At 36.5% G+C, this 19,375-nt stretch overlaps 2 protein-coding genes across 9 annotated transcripts in view; both read right to left on the bottom strand.

Moving 5' to 3' along the window:
• The window catches only part of GIPC2 (GIPC PDZ domain containing family member 2), a 30,680-nt gene extending 23,025 nt beyond the window's left edge, over positions 1-7,655 (bottom strand). Inside the window, exon 1 of the mRNA XM_007423829.4 lies at positions 7,365-7,655. Coding sequence (XP_007423891.1) covers positions 7,365-7,649 — 285 coding nt within the window. The 5' untranslated portion in view covers positions 7,650-7,655. The remainder of the gene's footprint in view (positions 1-7,364) is intronic.
• A 1,043-nt stretch (positions 7,656-8,698) lies between these two features.
• DNAJB4 (DnaJ heat shock protein family (Hsp40) member B4) overlaps positions 8,699-19,375 on the bottom strand; it is a 30,006-nt gene continuing 19,329 nt past the window's right edge. For 7 of the 8 annotated variants that reach the window (XM_088153663.1, XM_088153658.1, XM_088153661.1 and 4 more), the window contains one exon: positions 15,508-19,211. In XM_088153663.1, the coding sequence (XP_088009789.1) occupies positions 18,978-19,211 (234 nt within the window). In that variant the 3' untranslated portion in view covers positions 15,508-18,977. Of the gene's footprint in view, positions 8,833-15,507; positions 19,212-19,375 lie in introns of those variants that run through there. The other variant, XM_088153662.1, reaches the window with a different exon arrangement.

Below are 19,375 nucleotides of genomic sequence, written 5' to 3' on the forward strand. Positions count from 1 at the left end.
AGCCTATAAGCCCCCAAATTTTCATTATTTTATCAGTGGCATTATATGTACTAATTAGTACTTTCCTCTTCATTTTTCATAATTTAACACAATATGTTTACCAGGCTGTAACTACTCATCAGGGAATACTGACTGGGTAGGTCAATCAGAGAAGAGTGGGAGCTTCATAAACCAAAGTATATTGAAAATATTTTTTTTCTTTGTAGAGTTATAGCAAACCCAAGAATCTTACAGCACGCAGTTATGGCATAAGGTATTGTGAACTGTAGTTCACAATAACTGGGGAGTTAACCTATGAATATATCCATATCCATATCCATATCTAGAGAGCCAGGGTAGTGTAGTCTTTAAAGTGCTGGACTAGAACCAGGGAGATCCCAGTTCAAGTACAACCTTGGTCTTGGAAACTCTCCTAGTCACTCCTGCTCAGCTCAGCCTACTTTAGCAGGGGAAACTGGGAGGAAAGTCCACTAGGTATGCCTTCATTCACAATGAATGAAAAGCAGGCTACAAATCTAATGCATTTTTAAAAAATCAAAGCAAAGGATATACAAAGTGCTTTACCTTCAGTAAAGTAATAATCACCTTATTAACAATAGCAATTATTAATACTGGTACTGAGGAAACCAATCAATATATTTAAGATGGGTTCAAACATGGCACAAAGCCATACTATGTGTTGTTGGATTTCACTTAGTATATTGTGTGGACCTATGATTTATAAAATATAATTTATAGATTAGTATGCTGGGTAAATATCAGACCATGTCAGGAAACAGACCACATAAGGACTTTTATTGCTTAGGGCATAATAACAGAATCTTGAAAGTCTGCCAGAGTTAGTTTTTGTGCTGGAATATTGTTGTATTTTGGTTTTTCTTTATTTCAATTTATGTTTCCTTTAATTCCTGCAAAGCATCTTGATACTTTGTATCAGATATGATAACTGTGATAACTTTATGCCCAGGACTGAATATGTGTAGATACTTACATGTAGCAATCCCTTATCCCAAGTTAGAGAAAAAAAATGCTTTATAAACTCCTTTTTTCTATTTATTGTTCTGAGCCAAAGGTATGGGCAAAACTACACAGTAAATATCCTAGTCTTCATAAGAAATACAGTTGTCCAATACTGCAAATAATATAAAAGATCTGAAAAGTTAAAAAGAAACAGAATGTCTAAGTCCAGCTGCTAGACCAAGAGAATAAACTAGAAACCCTGTTAGGATTACTTTATGGAGTTAGAAATGACATAGGACACTGTAAACAAGATTTGAGTAAGTTGTAATCATTAGCATTTTAGCAAGAGTTCCTTTGGTATTCATTTACTGTTATGCAGGTATCCTTTTCAACTGAGTATTTAATAAACTGACTTAAACTGCATGCTTCCAAATTTCAGTGTGGGTTCCTTTGTGAACATTAGGAGATGCAACTTTAAAAACATATACCTATATCTTAACATTAAAAAAAAAACTGTCCATTTTAGAAGAAAAGGCCATTTTTAATATTTTATTTTACACTCCTTTGGGATTTTGTAATACAGATTGCAGAATGTAATTCTGGCTAGATGGCTTTAAATAGTACATTTAAAATTAATCATGACATGGAAGATCTAAAATTAAGGGGAAAAGTTTAAAAAATATTTTTGAAATATAAAAAATTTCAAAATTTTAAAGAGCTGATTTGAAAAGTACTGTTATTATTTTGTTTATTAACATTGATTGGGAACTTTTGTTTTAAAATGCTATATTTTCCATATCGTTTTGGGAAAATATTTTGAAAGGCAACTGAGATAATTTCCAGTTATTATTACTATGCCTAATTCAAGAAGAAAAACCTTTCCTTTTCATTTTTAAATAGAAAATATTTAGCAATTTCATTTAAGTATCAGCTTAAATAAAAGGCCATAAACATTTCTTTTTTCACTTGTTTTGCAAAGGAAAAAAAGCCAATTTTCTCATGTAGCTTGTATATCACTCACATACATACATACATACATATCAGATATATCAGAGACACTAACTTGCAATCAATCAGGAAATCAAATATTTTGTATGATTAAAGCTCTGTAGCCACATGAAAACAATTATTCTATTAACCAGGAATCTGAAAGATGTGGTAAAGCACCAAATACTACATTGAGAAACTAGTAGGAAGGATACAATATACAGTTTCCAAGTTTCCCAAATGTTAGTGTTGCTAAGCTCCACTTTTTTTTTTAGGGGGGGGAGCCTTATTTGGGGGCATGATAGCATAAGTAATGTTGGCATGATAGCATAAGTAATCATCTTATAACTAGTTTCACACTTATGACTAGATAAAACCAGCAATAGAACAGAAATGTGATATTTAGACATTTGAGACGATGTAACTCTATTTAGAACTGCAACTGAGCAGCATAAACAGACTGCAGCCTCTGCATGAGCCAATTTTATACATTTCACTCTTGGAAAACTATCAGTCAAGCAAGAACTTTGATTAGTGGTTATATAATTTTCCCACTGAGTTCCATTTTTATACAAGGCAATAATGCTAAATAAGCAAAATATTCTTCTTCTGTACTCATACCAAGTAATTTAAGTACAAATTGTTCTGGCAATAAAGCATTCAATCAATAAGTGTTTTAAAACATAGCAATCAGTACATTCTCAGCCTACATGGCTGCTACGTCACACTGAACTATCATGTGGTTTTTATGGGTTTTGCTTTGCATGTTTTATGAACCCAGGCACTGTAGTTTGTTGGACAATGCATGGCTAAAACAAATCACGGCTTATTGTGATATGTTAATCTCAAAATGTGTCATTCTTAAGATATCACTGCAAACTATTCTACACTATACACAATAAGACCACATAAAGTGAATACATTTGAATAAGAAACTTTGTATCTCTGAAAAAGAATTATGTGCTATACACTGCATACACACACACACGGATGTATGTATGGATGTATGTGTGTGTATATATATATACATACATACAGACACACACACACACACACACACAGAGCATTCTTAATTCAACTGGAAGTTTCATTATGATCACTTTCTCCAAAGCCTAAAATAGAATATGCTGTTCACTAGAACAGTTAGCCCATTGCCCAATAATTTACACTGTGTTCACAGTATCCAGTAATTAAAGTACTACTCCTGGAAGATTGACTTCTTCCTCCCTAACTTGAGGAGCAGATAGGGTAATTCATATCTGAACTGTTTTATATTGCTAATTAATTCAAATTATATTCTCTCTATATTACTGCAATATATAATCATGTCACACATTTTATTTTATTTCATTCAATGTAGGTACCTAACCGACTCTGGCGATACAAAATAGAGTCTGCTTAGTCTTTATTGAATGAAATATTAATAAAATAGTACCTTTCAAGTTGTAATTTCAAAACAATAACCCAGAAGTGAAGTGCTAATTGAATAGGTCACAGAATGAGATGCACATGCATTAGCTCCTTGTGGTAAATTCAAGACTACCTCACATGAAACACAGAAAAATAATTATTGGAGGCAGAAGAAGCAGATAAAGGTTTAGCAAGAAAAAGAGAAGGGGAAAGACTGCCATATTAAGGAAATGAAAGTAGTACTGTTTAATTAACTAATGGAACTGAGTAACCAGGTGGATTGTTTTCCACAATACATCCACTCTTATAAGGAATTAGTGACATGTTAGTAAATGCAGTGATCCTTGCAAGATATACCCCAGCTCATTTACAGTAGTAAAGAATTAAACCAGAGTTATTTGTACTTTGCCTTAGTAATAAAAGTAAGGGGAAGTTGCATGTAGTCACTGTATAGAAAGAAAGAAAGAAAGAAAGAAAGAAAGAAAGAAAGAAAGAAAGAAAGAAAGAAAGAAAGAAAGAAAGAAAGAAAGAAAGAAAGAAAGAAAGTTACAAATGTGTCTGAATCATACTTAAATCACTTTGAAACCTGAGCCTCCAATGGGATCATGTTAATTAAAACACGTAACTGCATGTAATGTTTCTAATTCATAATGTTTATTTCCAATAAAAAATAAGAACATTGCATTAGAAATATGAATCCTACACTTGAGTTCATTATGAATGAGAGCAACCTGGTTCGTACACTATTCTAAGCAATGGTTTGTTTATGAAGTCACAGTTGGCTGGTCTCACACATTACAATATTCCAAAACCAAGCAAATCCCATGGTGGCAATGTATGGATCCAGCCTAATCACTCTGTTAAGTCTAACAATTCTCAAATGTGTACAGCACAAAAACAGAATTATCTCCTATTTAAAATCACATCATTTTGACGAATACGTCTTATATTCATGTAACAATTGACCCGCATATTTAATGTTACAAATGTAGCTTTAAATTTTCTTCACTTTGTTTACTTTGAAAAAAAACACTTGGAATTGGAATTTGCCAGAATATGTTTCAGCCTTCAGAAAATAAGATGGTAAATAAAGTAAGTGGGCCTATTTGTTTAATTCAAGGTTCTGATGAGGTGGTACTTGCTTCAGTAAGAATAAGTACTTCCAATGAGAACTGCACTGTTTGGGCATAAAAACAGTGGAGGCTTGTTTTGTTTTACTTTATAACATCAGCATAATGACAACTAGTAATTGACATGCAGTCTAAGATTTGGTATTGTAGCTGAGCAGATCTGAATATGGAACTATCCCGATCCAGTTCAAGAAGCGACATTAAACATTAAAAAGGAAATATATAAGCAAGTCACACAGCACTTTTCTAACCTCCTGTTCTTTAATTTTTTTTTTTATGCTCAGCAGGTGTTAACCTCAGTAATGCCATATGCCTGTTTTGCTGAAATTCAGACCCCATTCCTCTTTCTACATGATTGAAAAAAGATATTCTCAATATACATGTATTACATATGACATGTACCTATTTGTCTCAGCTATATCTGCCATAACGGAAGGTCTATGTTTACCATCCAGCTTTAGCTGTTTCCACCTGTCTTGCCCCTGCTGCTAGAAAGAACAGTGAGACTCAGTGCCCCATTCATATAACCCAATGAACTGAGTCTACCTCTCCTTATATTTAAGCAATTATTAGGCAGCAGATGACCCAGTGAGGTATCCTAGCTATCTTTCTGTTGCACAGCATGTACAGCCCCGTTTTTACAGAGACATTCTGTGATTCCATCTCTAAGTCAGTCAACAGAGCCAGTGTTATAACACTCTCTAGAAGATTCATATAACACAGAAGGGTCTGATCAAGGTAAGATCTTCCATTGTTAATTAAAAATCAATCCAGATCAAGAAATTGCTGATTTTCTGTGTCTGCAAAATATGTTAAGCTCTACATATATTGGTACCTGCTATGTTGATCTAAGAAGCAAAATAATTCATCACAATTTCCTATATGCAATCATTAATATCATCACCAAGTTCCTTGCCTTGATATGTTAGTATAGTAAAGAATCCTATCACTCGAACTGAACTGCTAATATTAACATTTGCATGTTTGTGTATTCATTTTAAACATAAAAAAATGATTTAGCACAGTCCTATATTCCAAGATAAATTAAATAATAAGTGAGCAAGTACAAAACTTTTGGCCAGTTTCTAGTAAAAGAATATATGGATATTCACACCAAGAGATTAATTCTTATATCCTTCTCATTTTGAATGGGGGAGGATAGAGCTCTGTTCAGAACAAATCTTTCTGCCCAATAGTTCAAACCAAACAATTTTACCTGAATGTTATCTCATTCATCTCTCAAAAATGAATTCTTGAACAACAAAGTTTGGTTTATTTTCTTGTTCTTCAAGAAATGTTTTCTTGTCTAAATCTACTACAGATTCTTAATTAATTAGGTAGCAACGTATTGATCACCTTTACTCTAGTTTACTAATAAAATCAAAGAAAAAGTTGTTTTCATTCTGTGTGCATGAATGTGGGTACAATAGTATGCCAAGTTCAAAACTATTTGGTGTGAAATAACTTCTGTACTTTTTTATCAATAAAGAAAACTTCTCTCTTTCAAAGGCTTTATTGTTCCTCATGAGAATAAATAAGATACTATTGTAAGTTGCAATGCCTAGGGTAAAATGATCCTTGTAGCCAGGAATATAATTACATGTGTTAAGAATTGCTTCTTTTTCAGTGCTCTGAGCCACAAATGTAAGACTATTCTAGTAATTTGAATACATCAAGAAGCAAATTTGTCTTTGATTTTAAGTTTTGCAACCATTACAGAAAACAGTTCTGTAGAATAAAATATGAATCACTCAGTCAGGTATGTGAATAATACAATCAAGTATCTTTCTGTCCCAACAAAGCTACAGGCCACATTAAAGCTTTAGGCAGGACAAACCAGCTGATTGAAAGCAACAGATTCAATACTGCTATTACAGACAACAAATTATTTAGAGCATGTATTATTATATTTGTTAATCACTGGGAAAGACTACAAAAACCAGGAGGACTGTTTTCCAACTAACACATTTTATTAAAAGTATACCTTTCCATGAACTGCAGTTTGCTTCACCAGATGCATGGAGTGGTTGAACTAATATATATTATTTCATTTGGGACAAGGTGGGGTGAGTGGAGGCAGGGTGGGTAGATGGAAGGGAGGGAAGAGAAGTTGCTTATGCAGGTGCAAGTTACATGTGAGACAGATCAGAAGTACCTTCTCAGTTGACAATTGTTATGTGTTAAAAGCCTGCTGTATTTGTTGAGGTTTTGAGATTACAATATTCTTCAGATTTTCTGCTTAGGCACCATAACAACTAGGCTACTTCGATTCAATATAGCAGGTTGGATATGTGTGTGCCCCTGTGCATGCCTTCAAGTCAATCTTGACTCTGGATGACTACACAGACAGGTCCACGCAGTTTTCTTGGTAACATTTTTGGAAGCATCTTACCAATACCTTCTTGCTATTGGCCCAAAGTGACCCAGCTGGCTTCTGTGCCTAACTAAGCACAGTTCTCCCATCCTAGTAAAGCTGAAATGCTAGATGTTACATTGACAACACACACATATATGACATTTGGAATAAAGAAGACAGAAATCTACATGGAGGTACAAGTTACAAGGAATTAAGCTCCACTTGAGGAAAACTTGATTTTATGGATATCAAAAAATACAGCGCACAACATTAATGGAAACCCCAAAGACTGTAATCCTCATCTACTGAAAAGTAGATTGTTGCGCTTAAACCGAACAGATTTCTGACACCTCCTAAGGAGCACTCAGTTTAGTTGCCTTGTTTTAACATAACCTGAACATGAACGCTGAAAGATGGACCTCTACGTGACAGCAGTTGAAGAGCAGGGAAAACTAACAGCTGGGTGGGCCCTGATGATAAAGCGGGAAGGGAAGGGAAGGGGCACATCAGCAGTCACGTACCTCGGCCGGGGCAATGCGGAACGCCTCGGCTATCTTAGCGTAAAGCTCCTTCACGCTGCCAAAACCTTCCACGCGCCCAGTGGGGCTGCCGTGCGCCAGCTGCGTGTGAAAAACCAACCGGACGGGCCCCTGCGGTGCTGTGGCGCCTACCGCCCCGGCATGAGCGCCAGCGCCTGCCCCGACCTCGTCGTCGCCTCGCCCTCGCGCTAGGGGAGCCTCGCCGTCCACCAGCGTCGAAGTCTCCTTGGACTTGCCTTTCTTCTTTCTCCTCAGCCGCAGAGGCATCTTCCCGGCCCGCCCACCTCAAGACAGCGGCCAGAAGCACCTGTTGCGGTGGTAGTGGCGGCGGCGCGATTGCTTTTTCCCACTTGGCCGAACTCTGCCCGCTCAGGCCGCGAGCTCACAGCTCACTTCCCCGTTTAGCCATCACCCGGCAGGTAGGCTAAGCAGGCGGCAGCCAATGGGCGGCGGCGCTTTTGGCCCGGGAACAACTTCGCGCCCGACACCTGGGTTTCTCTTTTCCTCTTCGGCGCTGTTGTGTCAGCCGGTAAGATGTAAAGGATCGCCAGCAAAGACCCTGTTTCATAAGATTTTATTCACTGATTTTGTTTACTTAAATCGATTTATATGGCTGCCCATCTCCCGAATTCGACTCTGGGCAGCTAACGAAGATTAAAAAATACAATACGAATACAGTATTTTAAAAAAATACATATTAAGGCCAACTAAAACACAGAGTGGCTCCTGAAGACACCATACACCGACAATTGGGCTCAATTACTCCCCCGATCCCCATGTCCAGGAAAACACCCAGGTCTTCAAGGCTTGTTGGAAAAGGCACACTCCCTGGGTCCCATTGGATGACAGTCCCTGACCCACAGAACCCAGAGCATGCCCCTCTTGCCCCACCTAGTGGGATGGGTAGAAAGAGTGGGGTAAGCCAGTCCCTCAAATACCCTGGTCCCATGCCATGTAGGGCTTTATATATTATAAACAGCACCCTGAATTACACCCAGAAGCAAAGATTGGCAACCACCCTTAATTTAAGTGCACCTACTGCTTTATTCAGAAGTAAATTATTGGAATTGAATTTATTTGGATGGCTGCTTCCTCAGTCCTTTTGGGATTAAATTTCATAGAAATCAAAGAGAAACAGAAAGTCTTACCCTTCTTAAAAACAGATTTATAGTAGCATAAAACAGAGCTGTAGTTCAATACCTGAGTTTTACTATGATTTTCAAGAAACATATATAAGGTTTGGGATGTAGTTATGTTAATGTTAAACTTATAGCAAAACAACATTTTACTGCTTCTAGTGCAAATCTGTGGATGACTGCCTCTTTTGCGTTCTCTTCAGACAGAGAAGACTTTTAGATGAGGTTGTTATTCTGCAATTGTCTTTTCTGATTCATAAAATGGAGGGGGGAGGCAGAAGTGAAGTTTATCTTCCTGTGTTTTGTTTAACTATCTGTTAAGAAAGAAGAGATGGAATAATTGCACAATGTAACTTGATATCCAGAAGCAGTGACTTAAGTACAAGATTAATTCTCAGCAAAATGAGAAATTCTCTGTCAGTGAATCAGTAATAAAGAATGATATAGCTAAATTTATAATCAGCAGACCAGTGATGCACAATAAAAATGCTCCCAAAAGCCTTGGCTATAGTTCCTAAAGACTTCCAAAAAACCTTACCATTCTGTTGCAATTTTTAATGCAATGGAGTGAGGAAATTGTTCAGTACATTACTAAAGGGTAATCATATGAAACATACTTCATTTGAATTAAATGTAAATGAAATCAAATTTAAGTTTTGTCCCAGGGTATCTGTCACTTTTGAGACTGTACTCCCCAATAGGCCAAAGACTAAATGCAACACTATGACCAAAAAAGGTTCACAATCCTGGGTAAAGGCAGAAGCTCAGAGGAAAAGGAGCAAACTGTGAATTAGTCAAAGAGGTTCAGGCAACAAGACAGTAAAATTCAAAAATTCCTTATTGATACATAGGAACAACTGTTACTTTCCTCTGAACCTACAGAAACAGATTTCAGCCATATGAGTAAGGTACTTAGGATCTGCAAAACTTAGTTCTGCAGGCAGAATATTCTGGGGAACATTGGAATGTTCCACTTTTCCTTCTGAATTACACTGATGCGGCTTTTCTTGGTTTAATCCAGTAATCTTCCCAGCAAGAGCTGGTGTGGTCCAAAAGAAAAATTAAATATTCCAGGGTTCCATGGAATATTCCATTCCCAGAATGTTGGTTTACACATTTCTGCTAGTTACTGTGCACTATTGCTGTTTCCTATTCAATAGTTTCCAATTTTAATAAAGTATTTTATCATCTATTTTTATTAATCAGATTTGTAAGGCAGTCACCATTGCCTCACCTAGCCCTGGAGTTTGCCCACTGTGCCAGATATGGTGGGATGGACAGAAACCACTGGGGAAAGGCAGACCTGCAAGTAACCTGGCCCCAGGCCATTTAGGGCTTTAAAGGTGACAACCAACACCTTGAATTGCACCCAGGAATTTCCTGAAAGCCAATGCAGCTCATATAGCAGCAGTGTTATGTAGGTGTACCATGGTGCACCCAATGCTGCACATGCTGCTGCATTCTGGACCACCTGAAGCTTCTGAATGCTTTTCAAGAGCAACCTTATGTAGAGTGCATTGCAACAGTCCAATAAGGAGGTAACTAAGGCATAAGTGACCATGATCAGTGCCTCCAGATGTAGGAATGAATGCAACTGGCACACATGATGTATTTGTGCAAAGGCCCTCCTGGCCACAACTACCACTTGCTCCTTGAGCAGAAGCCATGAGTCCAGGAGGACCCTGAGATTGCACACCAACTCTGCCTGGAGAAATGTAGCCCCATTCAGAGTTAGTGCTGAAAAATTACTAAATACCTGTGGCCCTAAAACCCATAGCCACTAGTCTTGTCAGGGTTGAGTCAAAGCCAGTTCCTCCCCATCCAGATCCACACAGTCTCCAGGCCTTGGATGGCAAGGGGCAGAGATGTACAACTAAGTGTCATCAGCATACTGATGAAACTTCACCCTGTGCTGATAGATAACCTCACTCAGTGGTTTCATGAGGATGTTAAATAGGAGCAGGGAGAGAATCAAGCCCTATGGCATCCCACACATCAGAGGCCTAGTACTGGACTTCATCCCCCCCAACCCCAACCAGAACTGGGCATGGAGAAAGGACAATTGCTGAAGAACATGCCTCCTACTCCCAACCTCCTCAACTGGTCCAGAAGGATACCATGATCAATGATACTGAAAGCTGCAAGGGCCATGATGGATACACTACCCCCATCCCAGGGCTGCCAGAGGTCATCCAGAAGTGTGATCAATCCTGTCTTGATGCTATAGCCCAGCCTGAATTCAGAATGCAGTCCAGATAATCTGCTTCCTCCAGGGCCCTTTGAAGCTGTAGCCCTACCATCTTCTTGACAACCTTTCCTTTTTAGGAGACTAGGCAAAACTTGTCCAATACAGCTGAGTCCAGCAATGGTCTCTTGAGGAGGGAATGGACCACTGCCTCTTTCAAGGCAGGTGAAACCAACCCCTCCCACAGAACCCAGCCACGAGCCCGCCCAGGAGGCCCTAGCCAGCCAGGAGGGGCATGGGCTGAGCATCACAAGAACCCTGTCTACTTCCTTGGGAGTAACCAGATCAAACTCAGCCCAGATAACTGGACAAGACTGTACCCCATCATCTCCACAGGACCAGCTAGAGTCTGTCAGATGCTAAGCATAATCCTCACAACGACCCTGCAATATAGACCCTGCTCTATACTGCACTGGTCAGACTGCACTTGGAATACTATGTCCAGTTCTGGTTGCCACAATACAAAAAGGAAACTGAGGAACTGGAAAAAGAACAGAGTGGAGCAACAAAGAAGATAAGGGGTGTGAAGGCTAAATCCTACAAAGAATAGTTAAAGAAATTTGGTATGTTTAGCCTAAAGAAGATAAGGCTAAGGGGAAACTTGATTGCAGTCTTCCAATAATGAAGAGGTGTCACAGGGCAGGGGGTGTAGGTTTATTCTCCATAGCGCCCAAGTATAAGACAAGAACCAATGGATGGAAAGTTTATAGAGGAAGATCCAAACTTGAAATGGGGAATTTCTTGACTGTGAGAGCTATTATGCAGTGGAACACCCAGCCTCCTGTCAGGGTGGTCTATCACTGGAGGTTTTGAAGAAAAGATTGGACAGCCATTTGTCTAAGGTGGTCTGAGGATTCCTGCCCTGGATAGGGGATTGGACTAGAAGACCTCCAAGGTCCCTTCCAACCCCATGATTCTATGAAATAAGTATTCCATCACAAAAAGTTCAGAGGCAACTTAGATCTAGACAGTAGCCAATTTCTAACAAAGTTCACCACAATAAAGCATCTTATAATGGAAATAAATTTACAGGAAATAAGTTACTTATTTTAGAAGCATGCAGCTAAAAAAAGACATCAGTTTACATTTTGAAATGGAAGATTTTAACTTGGAGATTTATCCTCTTCTAGGATTTATTTCACAGAAATAAAGCTAAACATACTTTAAAAGCCCTGATGGTATTAATAAACTGACTTACAACATCACAATAAAAAATGCCTTAAGTACAGAAGTATACTTAAGTATATAACACTATGGAAACATGGTTTCTTGCCAATATTTATGTACTGAAATTATTTATACTGACAGTTTAGGATATTGTGATAAATTATAAAAAAGGTTAACAGTTCTTTACAAAATTCCCAAACATTTCATATTCCAGTTTCCCTCACCTCTGAAAACAATTATTAGCCCAGGTTTTATACTTTGCAAAACATGTGGCAGGGATTTTCAAACATGATCTGTGGATCACCTGTGGTCTGTGAAGGTCCCCAGATGTTTCACGAAGCCTCTCCATGTTCAGCATCAATCAGCTGACTGGACCTGACTCCACCTGCCACCTCATACCCTGCCTCCCCCCATTCACCACTAGTCAGCTGAGTTGCAGAAATCAATCAGAGGCTGAAAACCAATTCATTGAAGTGTAATCATAATAGTACTAAAATTAAGAAAATGGACAACAATCAACAAATTTCATGTGCACTTATCAAATGGAATTCCACACGTATTGTGCTAATTGAACTCTAATCTTGTACAAATAACCTAAAAAGAAAACTGTAAGCAGGAAATATAATAATGAATACTTAAAAATGAGACTTCATTGGACAGGAGATTCAGTTGACCCTAGTCCTTTGGTTTCTGTTAAAAAACATTCCTAATTAGCAAGTTTGAATAAGAGTTGTTGTTATAATGGCATGAAGTACATAAAATAATTCAAGTGGTAAATAAATACTTAACTTTGAGTTCTTTCTTTTATACAAAATTTTGTTTTAATAGAGCTTAAAAATACAGGAGATAGGAAGGTATATACAAATGCAACTACAATCACAATCTTACTCAGCAAAAAATCTGAACTCCCATGATCTTAAAAGTGAAACTGTAAGAAGGTATTTGTTTAACTGGATAGTCCCCATATTTTCCAAATGTTCATTTAGTGATTCAGAAATGTTGGGATCCTGTTTGAAGGCTACCAGACCTCAGTTGGAAAAATCCAGACAACCTCTAGCCAGTAGATGTAGAGAAAAGTCTCTTTGTTGCTATCTAATAGTATTCTGAAGTTTTACAGCTCAGTGTTAATTGTCTTAACACTGAATGCTGTAAAAGAATCAGCATAATGATTAAGGTTTTTATACTGCTATCAAGGCGCAAAGGACTTTAGAATGGAAAAAAATTAGATCTGATTCCCTACCCAGGGTAGGTTATCGTGCATAATCTGTCATGAGGAAGCGGAGGGAAATGAAGCCCAAAAGATAGAATGTATCTACTATTGTTCATGGTACAGATGTCAGGCTTAATTACAGCCCAATATACAATAATGTTAAAGTAGGATAATTTTTGGACAGTAATCAGGTAAGTCATGAAAATAAAGTGGGAAGGAGGGTGTACCAACCTGCTCTTTTTAGATGAACAGGAAAAATTAGTTGAAGTAGAGTAGCAGGAACATTGGGGGGAAAGGACAGTGCAACACTGGCATTCTTGACTAAGTGTAGACAAGTATAGAGTAATAATAGAATCCCACAGCAGGAGAGGTTGATGGGAAAAGAAGCTCAATGTGGTTGAAAGTTTCTAAAGAAGATATTAAAAGCACAACTGCAAATACTTCTAATGAGGAAGAAAAATGGAAGACAGTGAAAAGAAGACAATTACCTTTACAAAAATCTAAGTGAAGATCTGAAAACAAAACAGAAACATACAAAAAATAAAAAGGAGTCAGGTTACAATGAAAGAATATAAGCAGAATGGACTACTACTACTATTTGACAGTTCTTCATATAAACCAATTACATCTCCTTTGACTTCAGTAAGGATTGTTTTTAAAACTTGTCATTTAATCATAAATTGTCTGTGTTAACATCCAACAATTGTTTTGTGAATTCCCATCATTAATAAGCTAACTATTACTGTCAGTACTTTCTGCATGACATTTCCCTCTAGCCTCAGTGGTCACCCTTCCACAATGCAGCATAACACTTCATATTTTATAGCTTATCTTCTTTATCTTATAGTATGTAAGTCAATAAAACCACGACATGAAATCTTCATGTTCCCCTTTCTCCTGCCTACATTCTAACATACTAGTTTTCTTTTACAAAGACTATCGGGGAGGGTAATCATAACCTGATAACTCTTTAACACCAATAGTTTTGATATATGTGTCCATATCTGAAATGATGTGTGAACTCTCCCATCCTTGGTCTGGACTGGAGACAATAATTGCAAACATCATTTGAGTTTTATGTTTGTCTATATTTCCTAGCTACTTTAATCTGAGCCTTAAACCCTTACCTTGCATTTGTGAAGCTCTGCCCCATGACAGTAGAAAATAAATCTTTTTTCTTCCTCAGGATCAGACTGAAACAACTGGCTTAATGTGATTCTTAACCATAAGATAAGGATAAATTGGTTTTACCTCCTCCCTAGAGTTGAATTCCCATGGAAGGAGCAGGTTCATAGTCTGGAAGTGGGAATTTTCCAGAATTAAGAAATCTATACTCTCTAGAAGCTGCTGATCTATCATTCTCAGCATCTATAGACAGTGATGACCGGTGCTGCCAAAAACTCCTCATTCCTCTTCCAGTGCAGCCTTCACCAGTCTGATATCCTTCAAATATATTAGACTATCCAGAATATACAGTTATCTTCATCATTTGAGTTAATGAATCAGAATGTTACTTATTCTAAATTTCATTTGGGCATTTTGGATTCCAGGCTCAAATTATACTACTTCTGACATATTATGCAAAGCTCTCTGGAGAAGGATCTAATGCTGGGAAAGATAAAAGGAAGGAGAAGAAGAGGAAGACCAGCAAGATGGATGGACTCAGTTACAGTGGCAATGAGTGCACCGTTGGAAGATCTGAAAGGCCAGGTTAGGAATGGATTATTATAGCAAAAGTCTATGTGATCACTAAGAGTTGGCACCAACTTGATGGCATATAATCAATTTTGGATTCACATATAATTCATCCTAACACAGAGAGCAAATAAATGAAACCCTAAATACAAATATATTGGATTATATAAGTTGCTATATATCAAAATGTCTTTTTGTACTCTCTGGTACCCTGTGATGCCTGTTTGATATTCACATACTATCTACTTTCTAGCAGCATTTGCAAGTCTTAAAGTAAGATTAAAAAAAGAAAGAGAAAAACTAGTTTATACCAACCCTCTTCACTACATTTAGGCAGGAGGCAAGCAAATAAGATACACAGATAGGTAGTACTGGATTTCTGTATTGTGTACTAGCTGATCTTCTGCATAGATACATCTTTTGGTTTGCAATAAAGCTTCTATCTAACCATACTGAATCACTGAAGGTTCTCTTAGGTAGTTACAGATCAGGAAGGTGGGGTCAAGTATTTGCAGAGACAAGAATCAAGTCTGACATCACCCTTTTCTGAATTCAGATTACACATGATGGCAGTTGGAAGTAATATCATCTGTAATCTACATGCCATGGTTGCTTCAAACATTACAAGGAAATTGGATGGTAACTTGCACAATCAGCAGAATCTTTACTAGGTTTTAAAATTAGTTGTACGAACCTTTATTTAAAAAAACATAATTATAAACTTCCAACAATATAGATGCGAAAAATCAGTCTATAATAAGATAGCCATTAGACCTGGGAGCTCTTCCTGTTTCATAACCTTCATAGAATCTATTTTTTCCTAAAGAAAGATACAGCTAGATATATAGTTTGTCATGTGTACCTTTCTGAAGAGATATATTATTTTAAAAATAATTCATTTCTACCTCAATAATTATTGACTCAGTATTTCAAAGTTAAGTATAAAAATTGTTTATTAGAGTTATTATATATTTTGCTTTAAGTTTAATAGTAAAAATAATATTCATTATTGCTGCTTCAATGGAGGGGCCAATAATTTACTAGGTCTTTTCCCTCACTCCCTGTATCTTTACTTTATGGGACTTAATGCATATTCTATACTAAGCACATACAATTTCAAATTTAGAAGACATTAAGTTTGTATCTGATGTAAATTGTTTTGTATATGTACACAAAAGTTACTTATTTTCTAATTTTTCTTTAAATTTTCTTTACCATCAGAAGTACTGATTTTTATTTTAAGAATGTTTTTAAACATAAGCTTATGGGATTAGATTTATGGTAAGTAGTGTGGATGTTTATGTGTTCTCACAATTCTAGAACTTATTCTTATCCAACAATTTGCATTAAATTCAGCTGGGAAGCTTATTGGGTAATGTTTGGGCCAATCACCTTCTCTGAATCCGATTTATCCATTTATACATCATTGTACTCTATATAGACTCCTGGCAGTTTACAATAGTAAAAATAATAAAAATAGATTTAAAAAATAACAATATGATAGTTCCATAATACAAAATACCAATGGTATCCATTCATCCTTCCCCCGATGCCCTTGAAAACAATTCAGTTTTTATTAACTTCCAGAAAGCCATCTGGATGGGTGCTGACCTGACATCAAGGAAGAGGCTGTTCATAGCATAGGGGCAGCAACAGAAAATTTTGTCTGCTAGACCCTGCTCCTTCACCTCTGAATATGGTGCCCACAAAGAGTTTTGTTGGGGAGCATGCCCTGGACGAGTTGATTCTATATGGAGAAGGCAGTCCTGCACATATCTAGGAGCCAAGCCACATATGCTTATCTCATAAGATTGTTGTGGGAATAAAATAAGGAGACATATTCCGCCCCACTCCCCACCCATATACTACTTTAAGTTCCCAGATGAAAAACAGGATTAAAATGCAATAAATAAAAAAGGTTGGCAGTATGTTTAGGACAAACTAGGAGCTCTTTACAGAATGTATACCTATCATGTAAATTCTACTGCCACAAAATATTACCATTTATTTAGATCAGAAAATTACTGTAGGACTATCAGTTGGTCACTTCGGTAGTTACAGAGATCCTTAATATTAAAAGATATTGATGAATTCACAACTAGAATATAGTTTTGTGTACCATGTTGTATGAACACAACCATTTTAGCTTGTAAACCATGGATTATAGTCTAGATTATGTGTAAATACAACTGACTTATGCAACAAAACATAAAACTGTTAAAAACTGTCTTATTTTAGCATAATGTATAAACTCAGTCATTTAATACACAACCTAGAACTTTCCTATCTTGTTAATGCCATAGGTTTCATTTACTCTTGATAACAGTATAGAACATTATGATCTTAATAATTGCAAGTACATGTCATGCCTTCAATGTTAAATACAATTTTCATTTGCTCTCATGCATCAAATTGACAGCTGAAGGAAAAAAGGTTAGAAATAATAGTTTAATTTTTAAAAAATAGGAAATGCAATACGTTATCATAAAGTATATTTAAATGCATTTACAATATGCATAAAGGAAAAGCAGTAGTTTTCTATTTCTCATTTCTAGTGTCATTAAAACTTGCTTTATGGATTCTCTCTAGTTTCTAAAAGGGATGTATAAGGTGTTCAAAAGAGGTGTTTTGCAGAGCGCTTTAGCACAGAGCATCTCTCTTCAAAGCATTAAAGCAATCATGTTCTTTGAAAGGCTCATGCAATAGTTTGAAAGCAGTCTTTGGTTACTCCACATGCAGGTGCCCCCACAGAAATGTTGACTATGCATGCACGTGCAGACAACTGGGAAGAGCTTTTGAAGTTATGTGAGTTTTGCAAAAAACACAGCTGTTTTAATACTCCAAAGACTGATCCTTCATTCATTTTAATGTGCTTTGTGAAATACCTCTTTCAAATGCTTTCCATAGCCCTAGTTAAAGACTGCACATCTTGTCAGTTTACAGCCTTTGCACTAAATCCTATAAAAAATTCCCACTCACTGAAAAGTCATTTTTAAAGTGTATCCTCCCACTATCAATTACTACAGCTGTTTTGGATTTTAATGCACTAGTTTTAGAAAACTGGTATCATTATTAACTTTCTACATAATTGTTAATAATTCTCTCACTTAAAGGTGCTATCTAGCACATTTTTATTGAATAAAATAAAACATTAAACAAAGATAGAAAATTTTATAAATGTTACCATTTTGCACCATATTACAAAACAAATACTGTCCATATTTTAAATACTGTTCATCTGCTGCTCAAGAATTCTAGCTGGACATGTACTTTTTTGGAAAAATAAAGTTTTTTTGCTCTCTTTCTTCTTCAGACAATTAATTATATATTCATAAAAACTTCAGTTTGTCTCAGGGTTTCAACTTACAGTTCACAGAATTTGAAGAATTTAGCATCCAAGAATGCTAAACATGGGAAAGATTGGAATCTTGACTAAATTAGGCTAGTTATTCAGATGACCTTTAAAAGTATGCCATTTTGTGAGATTTTGCAAAGGACATTAATGCAATTTTCACAGCAGTTTCTATCTGGAAATCTACTAGGCCAAAACCAATAGGCCATCTAATTATGTTTTCTATCAGGCCACTATGTCTACTACCAGAACATGGAGTAAATGAATTCACAGACTTGTACAATAATATAAGAACCACCTCTTCTTTGGGCTCATAAACATTTTAAGTGATATTACTTGCCTGCTGCTGTGACACAGCTTAGAGTATATATGTAACATAAATATTGTAAATGTTACATAGATTCATATAATGAATTCTAATACTGTAATATTGTAACTCACACAGATAATCAGGATTATCTGGACTAAAGTGCTTTGCAAATTATGCACTTCATTAGAAATACACGCACAGAGGTGTTCCCTTTTCACCCAAGATTACATGTACACAAAATACTGGATAAAGTGTTTTGTAAAGGAAGATCCAACACACAGTAAGCAGGATTAGCCTTATACCTGACTGCAAGTCTTTTGTATTATGTTCTCCTATTCTCATGCAACACTGTATAATTCACTTCCCTACCCACGCACACAAAAGAAAAGTTCAACAGTTATAGATTGCACTTTTACAGCATAAACCTGAAAGTCCTTGATGTTCAGTGTCTACCTGGAACAGTTCACTGAAATATATTTCTTATGACACAGGAAGATTTCTCCTGAGTACTTCTTTTGAGGCTGGAGCTATACTGTCTGGGAAAATTACTTCAAATTCTATAATTAAGTCACCTCGTTGCTCATGATTTTTAGGAAATGGTAAACCATATCCTATAATTCTTCTTCTCATTCCAGGCTTTACAACTTCATTTATTGTCATAGGTATGGTTCGGCCTTCTATAGTTGGTACATTGATTGAGGTGCCACATAAAGCCTGAAAAATAGTAAATTAAAACAATTAGGAGCATCAGTATTTATTATTTCTTCAGGCTTAAAATATACTACATGTCCTGCATAAAGATAAATAACTATAGTTTTTAAATAAATGCAAATTTATTCAAATGCAAATGTTGTTATGTTGTATCTTTTTTTGTAAGT

Source organism: Python bivittatus, unplaced genomic scaffold (assembly GCF_059951505.1).
Source record: "Python bivittatus isolate LINGU-HERP-01145 unplaced genomic scaffold, Pbiv_v1 ctg000700_np1212, whole genome shotgun sequence".
NCBI classification, from domain to species: Eukaryota; Metazoa; Chordata; class Lepidosauria; order Squamata; family Pythonidae; genus Python; species Python bivittatus.